Source organism: Limulus polyphemus, unplaced genomic scaffold, assembly GCF_000517525.1.
Source record: "Limulus polyphemus unplaced genomic scaffold, Limulus_polyphemus-2.1.2 Scaffold179, whole genome shotgun sequence".
NCBI classification, from domain to species: Eukaryota; Metazoa; Arthropoda; class Merostomata; order Xiphosura; family Limulidae; genus Limulus; species Limulus polyphemus.
Window position 1 is genome coordinate 692900 of NW_013665789.1, and position 10713 is coordinate 703612.

General features: G+C 30.2%; 1 protein-coding gene across 2 annotated transcripts in view; it reads right to left on the reverse strand.

Annotated features, from left to right (window-relative positions):
- The window catches only part of LOC106478096 (eukaryotic translation initiation factor 1A, Y-chromosomal-like), a 51936-nt gene that overhangs the window by 36145 nt on the left and 5078 nt on the right, over window positions 1–10713 (reverse strand). For both annotated transcript variants that reach the window (XM_013938614.2, XM_022381625.1), the window contains exons 2-3: window positions 7602–7685; window positions 7190–7293 (exon numbers count right to left, since the gene is read on the reverse strand). In XM_013938614.2, coding sequence (XP_013794068.1) covers window positions 7190–7293; window positions 7602–7685 — 188 coding nt within the window. The remainder of the gene's footprint in view (window positions 1–7189; window positions 7294–7601; window positions 7686–10713) is intronic.

Consider the following 10713-nt stretch of genomic DNA (forward strand, 5'->3'; position numbering starts at 1 on the left):
ATATATATATATATATATATATATCTTTTCAAACCATAGAAATTATATTAAAATGTTTATAGTTTAATATTTATCCATAACCCAAACAGTGTAATATCCATGTTGCTCTGATAAAGCTAGTCACACAATTCAAAATTTTATTTTTACCCTTGCGAATTACAACAGATGTTATAATATGTAGACTGTGCTTTCAAAGTAATATTTTCTCATGTAATTTCTGTTATAAACATATTGTATAAACCTAAATGTTTTTGTTTCTTCTGGTTATGGAATGGGAAACACAGCTCCATAAGCAAGTTATAACAGCAGGTTGTGAAGAAAAACTTCTTGCTATAGAAACTGGTATCATAGACATGGATGGAATAAGGGAAGCTATGGATACAGGTACACAACCAAATCAGGATGTAGCAGCAATTACTGGTGAAAGGATAAAAAAAACAACTTATTCTTGGATGTATGAAATAAATTTGTTACAGAAATTGGAACAAGTCTTCTAGAGCGATAGAGTCTGACATAACTGTAGAAGGATTTCAAAGGTCACAAAATATGCATAAGCTTTGGTACAAGAAAATGATTGGTGATGGGAATTTATCTGTACATAAAAACATTATGGAGTGTGTATCTTACAACAGAAATGTGGAAAAAATGGTATGTGCTAATCATGCTGTAAGACTGTAGATAAAAACTATTCCAAATAGAAGGAGAAAGTGCAGAAAACTATAAGCATTTGGGCAAAGACAAAATATTATGATTTAAAAATTTGCTTCTGGAGCTATTCAGCACAATGCACAAAACAGTAATTCTGTGGAAGAACTTAAAGAATGCACCCTACCATATATTTGGTGATCAAAGCAAGTGCAAATCATATTACTGTTCCCATAAAAAAATAACTGACAACACAACAAACTCCTTGAATAACGTACCTCATAAAATCCTAAGTAAAATAACAAACATTGTTGATGCATTAGTCAGAAAGGCACGCCATCTAATAAGCAATTCAATAAGCAACTTAGCAGAGATTTACATGCATCTTGTTACAAAGTTTATTAATGGCAAACAGATCTGTAGATCATAATGAGATCTTATAATAGGCAAGAATATATTGCAAGTTTGGCATTTGAACTTGGGCCAGCATGGTATAGCCTGGCTTGGAAATCCAGCACTTCAAAAAAGTCCATCTGCACTCTTACAGAAATATGCAACTAAAATTCAGGATCAGTGGATGATGGTTCACAAAGGAATTTTAGCTCCTGATGCAAAAGAAATTCACTGGTTACAAATGTAAAGAAAGATTAATGGTCTGACTCAAAAAAGCCAGATCTTCTATACCCAATAGTTCCTAGAACTGAAAAATGAATTGTTAAAAAACTTAAAATTAGAAAATAATAAAAAATGGAAAATAAATCAAATTTTATACAGTTCTTTCTCTACACCTGTAATTGAGTGTGGTAAAAGGAATGAAAGAAATGCTGTACTTGATTACTCCACTAAAACTGGAAACCAAGTACAGGAGTGTGGCCTATTTTTGGACATAAGGAAAGGATACTTAGCAGACTCCCCAGATGCCAGGTAAGTATCAAATGAATCACTCAAGATGATGAAAAGATGCTTCCTAAACTGCATTGGTTTTATTTTCAGGCACTATCAACAGAAATAATAGATCCAAGAATGACCAAAAGCATAGTTTTATGAGAACCAAACTATGTTCTTAAGGCTAAAAGAAATGTGGAGGCCAAGAAAAATAAAATTTATAAAATATACCTTTTCACTTTGTATTTGTATGTAGTTAAATACAAAACTACTCAATGGACTATCTGTGCTCTGCCCACCACAAGTATCAAAGCCTGGTTTCTAACATTGGAAGTCTGTAGACTTACTGCTGTGCCACTGGGGGCAAACACTTTCAACTGCCATGATAAATATCATGCCTAAAGACTGGAAATTAACACAATGTTCCAATTCATAAATCTAGCAAACCAATAAATGAACCTTGAAATTACAAACCAATTTCCCCTACTTCAGTTATCAGCAAAATTATGGAGAAAAATAATTTCAAATAGGCTACATCACAACCTCTACAAAAATCAAACCATCTAATCATCAAACAGCATACAGGAAAGGACATAACTGTGAAAACCACATTTTCTTCTTCACACAGGAGATAATTGATATTTATCATTCAGTAACCTACCAAATCCAGTCTTGCTGTTTTAATCGATCTAAGTAATGTATTTGACAAAATGTGGAAAAATAAACTTATCACCCTTTTATGACAAACAAGAATCATTAAAAAGATGCTGGGTTGGATCTCAGACATCATAAATACAAGGAAAATCAACATACAAGTAAATAATAGTCTTTCCAAAACTTATCCATTTCACTAGGGAATCCCCCAGGGTAATGTCCTTAGCCCCTCCTTGTTTTTAATTTATATGAATGATATACACAAAAACTCCCCAAAGATATTAAAACTGCAACCCATGCTAATGATATAATAATATGAGTATCAAACAGTTTTTCAATTAACTGTAACAAAAATGTATCAATGGACACAGATGATATTTATTAATAATAAGTATAACTATAACTAAAAACATGTAACACAATAACAACAGTAACAAAAAAAATGTATATAATGAAAATTATTTAGTTATTGACATACATCAACATTCCTTGTGGGACATGCAATCTAAAATCCCTGTGTATGTGAACAGAATGCATCAGAAATGCAGAAAATAATCATGAAGGTAAACCAAAAGTATGTTCACTAAAAACTTCTGATCATTAAATTTTGGTGGCTGACTAGCCTAAGGAGAGTATTGTAAAAAGGTTAATTAATGTAGAGACCCTAGATGTTGTACTTTGACAGAGGTGAAGGTCATCATCACTCAGTTAATTATAATAATAACTAAAATATGTAGTTATATGTATAACAATAACTGAAATTAAATTAATAAGTATCTAATATATAAAGTTAAGTTTGCACCTTTCAGCCATGTGTTCCTTATACATTTCCATGTTCTTTGATCAATCAGCATTCAACATGACACAGTGATACAGGATGACATGGGGGTGGACCTCCTCATTTAATTTCATATCTAATTTTGGAGAGACCTATCAAATCAGCACAACTTGACACACTGATATATAATCACGTGGGGGATTGGATCCTGCATCTAATTTCATACTGATAAGAATTCTTGAAAACAGTTAAGTCTTTCTTTTCAGTGTTGTTACCTTTATGTATTTCCTATCCTTTGTTATAAAGGAGTTTTTATTTCATCCATCCAGTAGATGGGTACTCTCAGCTAGTAAGTAACTAAAACTAAATGAACAAATCCTTAAAAACTTCCTTAACTCTAAGTTTAACTTTAATTTAAAAAAAGCATAACTGAAAAACACTGGTATCCAGAATAAACCCAAACAAAGCACAAAATGAATCAACAAAGCTTCAAATAAATGTTCCAAATATGCAAGTAAATTAAACTAAACAATCAATCCAAGCAAATCTATATCTGCATTTTTCACAACCAACAACCACCAATGTTCTTGGAAACCTCACACAAAACTTAATAATGAGGTTATATCTTACAGTAAAACCACCAAATATCTACGAGTAGTTTGAACTCAGCTATGGCCTCTACTCAACATGTGGGAGTCCCATGTAAGCGAGAAAGCTGATACTCTCTCAAATAATGGAGCTATGAATCAATATCCCAGAAATATAACCAAATGCACCATACAAATCAAATGAAAATGCTATAGAGGAAACTGACTGGGGAAAGGTTCAAGAAAATAAATCAACTGCCACTGACAGACATTTCAGGCACGCAAAACTTTAAAATGGAATAAAAGCTCAGTCTCCCTGTACAAAATGCAATAGAGGAAGCAAGTGCTAACCATACACTAATGTGTTTAGAAACTACACATAAAAAACTATAATAACCCAAAGAAGATTCTCAGTTTAGTGGGTGTGCACTCTTTGTGACTTGATCTAAAGATGTAGAGATAAGAAACAACAACATAATAATAAATATAGCATACACATTGGCAGGTATTCTATACATTTTTCTAGTCTTAGTTTTAATTTTTGGTAAAATGGAGTTACACAAGACAGCCTTGTTGAAGGTTTCTTTGAATCTAAATTTCAGTAAATTTTTGTGAATAACACCTTACACTGCATTTTTGTTCCCCAACTACAAGTATTTTCTAGTGTAACTAGAAATTTCATAAATATTTTGTTCTTCATTCATTATATTTGCGTTTACAGTTACACCTACGTTGTTTATTCTGATATTATTTTAGTTACTCACCAAATTTGAACTGATGTTAGTATGAAAAAAATAAAAATAATATATATATATATGTGTAAAGTGAGTTTATAAATACTTTCTACATTTTGCAGTTATTTCATTATAATATTACGAATATTTTTTTTTTATTATTAAAAAGTATAATCATGTAAAATTGCAAATTTTCTTACTTTTGATATATGTTGAACATGACTAATGTCTGTGGGGTCAGCTAGGCTTTTCCTAGAAACTATTACTTATTTACTATATGGAACTTTTAAATAAGATGAATTTGTAATTGTTTCTTCAAACATTGTGCAACCTGTCTCCTGGAGCATTCCTTTGGTTGTCGGGTGAGAAGCACAAGACACCTGTTGTTATGGCAATCACACGTTAATTTCTATACACTGATTTGAAATCAGGCAAAAATGCTTTTGACATGGGATTACTTATTTTTCATTTCAAAGTCAAGAATACTAAAATATCCTATAAGTTGTCACATATATAAAACAAACGAAAAGTGTAAACATTTTTTTTACACATGGTCATACAAATTTGTGTAATTATTGTGCACATGTATTTATAGTTTTATATTATTTATCTTCAGTTCACACATGTTGAAAATATCTTTCAAAAGTTGTCAATGTAGAAATACTCACATAAACCTATGTACAACTGTAATTGGCTGGTTATATTACTCTTTCAGGTTTTCTAAACTGAATTTACTCAGTTTATTAAATATAGACAAGTGGTTTATTTCTCCATTCACAAAATGTTTACTGTATTATAGAAATTTTAATAGTAAGGATCCCAGCATGTGGTATTAGAAAACAGCTCATTATGTAGTTAAGAATATTCATACATTTTCAAATCATAGTAGTAAATAAATCTTGAAATTTTTATCATATTTTATGTAATCGTATTTATTTCCAGAGTTTTATTAGGCCTCAAGAAGTTAAGTTTTATACACTGTTTTGGCCACTGATCATTTTTTCTTTTGCTTATATATATAATGATGTGTTGTTTTTCAGTGGTACACTACTAAACAGACAATGTAGCTGTAACTGTGACATCCTTTCCATAACATGTAAAATGGAAAAAAAATAAACAATTGTGAGGATCTCTTTATGCAAAGAAAGGTGGCATTTTTACTTATGTAATTACATGTAAAGAAACTGGTAATATTTACTGCACAAGAACTCTAATTTTGTGGGTGACATGCATGAATACGGCTAAGAATGAACTATGCACATACATTATATTTTCTTCATGGCAAAAACTATGTTGCATGATGGCTTACTAGGCAATACCTTTCATGCACAATGTATTTTACACAAATTTTCTTCACTTGAGGCATTTTGAATGTTATTGATGTCAATCTTGGAATAATGAATTATTATATTCACAACAAAGTCTCTTTACAGCATTTTTTGTGATAGTAAATGTGCATAGTTTTCACATATTGCTGAACTAAACATCAAAAAATAATTTTTTATTCTTACTACGTTTAATTTTTCCTTTAGTATATTCAGCTTCCAAAATTTTGAATAAGGGTTCAGTTACCACACCACAAATTCAGCTCTATACAATACATAATTTGCATTTAAGGTATATTTATCAAATAGAACAATACAAACAACACATAAGTCTATAAAATAGCAACATCCAAACTTGTATAAACTCACATTACTCAATTATACTTCGAGTAATACAAATCATATAACCAAAAACTTACCTAGAGATCACTAATAAATTTCAGAATGGTAATCTATCTGTCTGTGCTGTTTATTATCAACAAATCAGTTTTTAGTATTACTAGTTCTATTTTTCCCTGGATGCAATGATTAGTTTGTATACAATCCTAAATATTATCTTGACCAATCAATAAGAAATATTCAAAACATGTAAGTGAGAGCTTATCAATGCAAAAGGGACAGTACTATATATAGGCACTACTTATACAGTGCATCACAGACTAACGAGAGTATAACATTTATGCACTGGTGCTATCTATTAGTGTAAATCAGTAATAGTTAGCTCTGAAGGAACATCTTAAAATTTAACATTTCATTGAAGCTTTTGATGCAATTTTAGGAATCAATAAGATTTATCCATATTATTGTTATTACTGTTACATTTCAATACTCAATGTATGTAATTTCAACTCACAGGTCTATTAGTTTATATATGTCATTAATGTTAACATACTTATGAAGGGCAAAAGCCCATTTCGCAGATATTTATACGAGAAATCAATAATCAATAGAAGATTGGGTTACAATAATTCAATGTATTTATTACTGAATATCAGGTAGCAAAATAGGGTTGTACTTTCAGGTGTTTATAAATTACAATGAGCATATACTAATGCACCTGTTTAACTTTAGCATAAAACTTGCTTAGAAATCAACAGTCAGCCCTAATCCATGCAATGCAGTATACCCTGAATACCTTTATAGCTTCTTTGATTAGGTTTTGATATGCTTACTATTTTTTTCTGCAATGAGACCGACTCTGAAGCTCTTCCTCTGTAACCAAAACCTTATATTGTAAGAAATGTCTACATTTATCATACATGTTTGAGCAAGTTGTAATTAGGCCTAAATGAATGTGTTTTCACTGTGTTATGAAAATCTGTAGTCTTCAAAGTTCTGCTGGATGTTAAGCATGCAAGGCAACAGCCTTGACAACCAGAAGACTGATGCAATTTGTTGACAGACTTTTCAAGGCAACATTTAAAGTTTTATACCAAGTTATTTGCTCTCAACCATTAATGACAAAGAATTGATGCTATGGGGTAGAATAATGCAAAATTACATCATATAAAATAATCTTACCTTTTATGTATGTGTAACAAATATTTAAACATCAAAATAATAACTTCTAAGCAAGAATACCTTTTTTCGGAGTTTTCCTCGTATGTGACAGAGTCGTTTTACACCATCGAAACATATGGCTTCTAGCCTACCGTTTCCCAACATCTTCACAACTTGGGCATACTCTAGAGCCAAGAAACAATGTATTTTAAGATAACTCCTTATAAACATTACATAATCTAGAATTAGCAAAAAAAGATTAAGCTTATCAACGAAACTAATGATATCCTTAAGACCCATACACATTTAACTTGCCTATGTGTGTAAGTGAAAAATTTCATCTCTCACAGCTAGTCTCATTTACACAGTTTAATTAGATATTAATTATTGTGATTATAATTCAGCACATTATCTCTTCATGGATTGTTGACACTGTAATTTTTCAGCTTTAAAATTATACTGATACTATACATTATAAAAAAAGAAGAAATACCTTGACCATCATCTTTAAACACTAATTCTCTCTTATCTGCTTCATTTTCATTCTTTCCTCTCCTACGGTTTTTACCTCCTTTGCCTAAACAAATAAAATAAAATAAGTTTCTGTAATACAATATTACCATTTTATTTCAATATCTTTCCTTAATACAACTGATTACATTGAAAAAAAATCAGTATCACTGTATGGCTACAAATATTAAAATTTAATGTACAATTAGTGCAAACAGTTATTTAAGTATTACTTTGTACTTTTCCACTACTGGTAAGCTGCTACTTATAAACTGGATAACATATATATATTACTGCTAGGAATAGCTATGCTCTTAGATAAAAACATTTGCATTTAAGAAAAAAAAATGTTCTGCTTCACATATGTTATCATATCTATAATGTAACTATCAAATTGATTTTTCATAGTAATAATAAATTTATCTGTATGCACATCTTCCCACTTCAAAAACAAATGAATTTGCTTTCATAATTTGGTTGTTTATTAGTGATACTTGGGGATTCCATATAAACAAATATTTAAATCAAACTTTTAAATATATACATATAAAATACCATCTTTGCAAGTTTTGTTTCACATTTTGCAGCTTTATGCTTGTTTGTTTGAATTTATGCACAAAGCTACACAATAGGCTATCTGTGCCTTGCCCACCACGGGCATCAAAACCCGGTTTCTAGCATTGTAAGTCCGCAGACATACTGCTGTGCCACTGGGGAGGGGCAGCTTTTTGCTACACAAACTTTACTCAAAATTCTAAAGTACCCATTCCACAAAGTATTGATTTCATATCTATTATCATTATAAAATAGTGTTTGCCAAAATTTAGTACAACAAAAATTTGAAGCCTAAGTATTTTATTTACTTTTGTTAGATAGATATATGCATAAATAAAAAAAAAATACAATTTCACTAACTTATTTCAGTAATGTATGTTCCATCTCTTGTTGATTAACTCACTCATCTAATATTAATTTAAAGTGTTTTTATCATAAAAGAACAAGTTAATATTTTTTTGTCATTGAGGGCAAGTATGTTTTACATTATGAAGCATTTTATAGCAACTTACAAGAATTATAAGTGCTTCCATGGATGGGAAAATATAATTATTAATGAATATTCAAGTATGACACACGTTGCTGGATATAAAAGAGTTTAGTTTCCATAACAAGTGTTAAAAGAATTATATCAAAAGTGATAATTATGACAAATTTCGTTAAGTAACTTTGTACGAGTCACATGTTGTGTATGCAGTACAATTGTTGTGCTAGGCTTTTACAATACTATTGACATCATCTTACTCGAAGCTTCTAAGTTTTTATTGTCATGCGAATACTGTCACCACTAGAGAGCAAGATATTTAAAGATTTTTCTGTTGTGTGTTATAAATATGTGCAAATACAAAATGCAAAAAAAAAAAAGTTGTTAGACTTCATTATTGTTATTTTAACTGTAACGGGCAATATCTAAAGTGAGTTTCACAATGGCACTGTAACAACAGAGATACAATAGAATAATTTGTTTTGTCAAGGGTGTTTGAAGAAATTGAACCTCCCTGTGTGGACTTTGACAAAAAGGAGAATTATTTAAAGCACTGAATACAACTGTCATAACCAATATTGTAACACATCTTTGTACATAAGTTTGACTTGTTTTGAATATATTATTTTAAAACAAGTGAATTGTGTGCTGTCCATTTACTGTTGACATTTATCGCCAACAAGTCAAAGACACCTACACAAACACATTTGTTTCCCATAAAATGGACATGTCAAGCAAAGAAAAGATGAGTATATCAGTGAATATCTAATGTAAGCTACACTAAGACAATTATCTAAATAAGGAAATGGAAACATTAAAGTAAATACTGAGGTGCATTCAAAGCTACAATATGTGAAGTATAAACCAGGGGTTTGTCTTATCTACACTAAACAGATATGATCATAGAAGAGAGAAAGTACAGAGGAAGATTACATTATAGACATTAATTAAAGGAAATGAGTTCTATAAAAATCTCACAAGCAGAACTTTCTTCAGAAAGAGAGAGAAGAAATACATGCAAACAGGTCACTGCTTAACTCTTTCAGCATGGGCTCAGTCCCTAGGACCAATCTCGTAACCATTTTGTGCTTGTTATAGTTTTCATGCTATAACTTTAAAATTAGTAAATGTATGCTAACGAAATTTAGCATATTATCAGTAAACATTATGTTTTCATATGCAAAATATAAATTTTTTTATTAAGTCTTAAGGTTTGTTAAGCAATGTTTTTTTTATGCCTTCTTTTCCTTCTCGCATGTTGCCAATCCAACATGCAAAGTAATATTCATTTTAATATAAAAAATACTTATATGCATCAGAAAAGTTTCAAATTTCACATCAAAATCTTTATAATGTCAAGATAATTATCAAACATTTTCTTAAAAGAAATAAATTATTCTATCTGTTATTTTCAGTAACAAACCTCTGAATGGGTTTGGTCGATTTTGAACGATCTCATAACCATGTTAAAAAAAAAGGAAATATAAATCATGCCTCTTTCATTCTAGATAGACAACAAATTATAACACGAAAACATAAATGTTTAGACTAAATTGCTTAAATCTCATAACATTATACATTTTTATATATTTATTATTTTTCTTATATTGACCTTTTTGCCATGCCTGGCTAACAATACAGAAGTTAGTGATGCAGCACACGTGCTCTCATGTTACCATTTCCAATAATATAAAACTGACCTTTAGTCTGTACAAAGTGACCAGTCTTGGCTATGTTTTGTAAACTAGTATTTTGTGAAATACAGTCACATTTCTATTATTATACATTATATATGTACATAGATTATTACTATCTAGAAATAAGCTCATAAACTTATTTTTCTTAAAACATAGAACAGTAAATAAAGTAGTAAAGCAAACAATTATCTCTTCTAGTTATGACCTTTGTACTTAGTTGCTGTTTGATGTAGGTTGCCAAGCCTTTCAAAATTTTGCACATGGAGGATATAAAAAGAAAATTTTTTTTACATACACATATAGTTAAATAACCAAAAAATCATATATTACTATACTGATACCATAGAATTCCACTATAA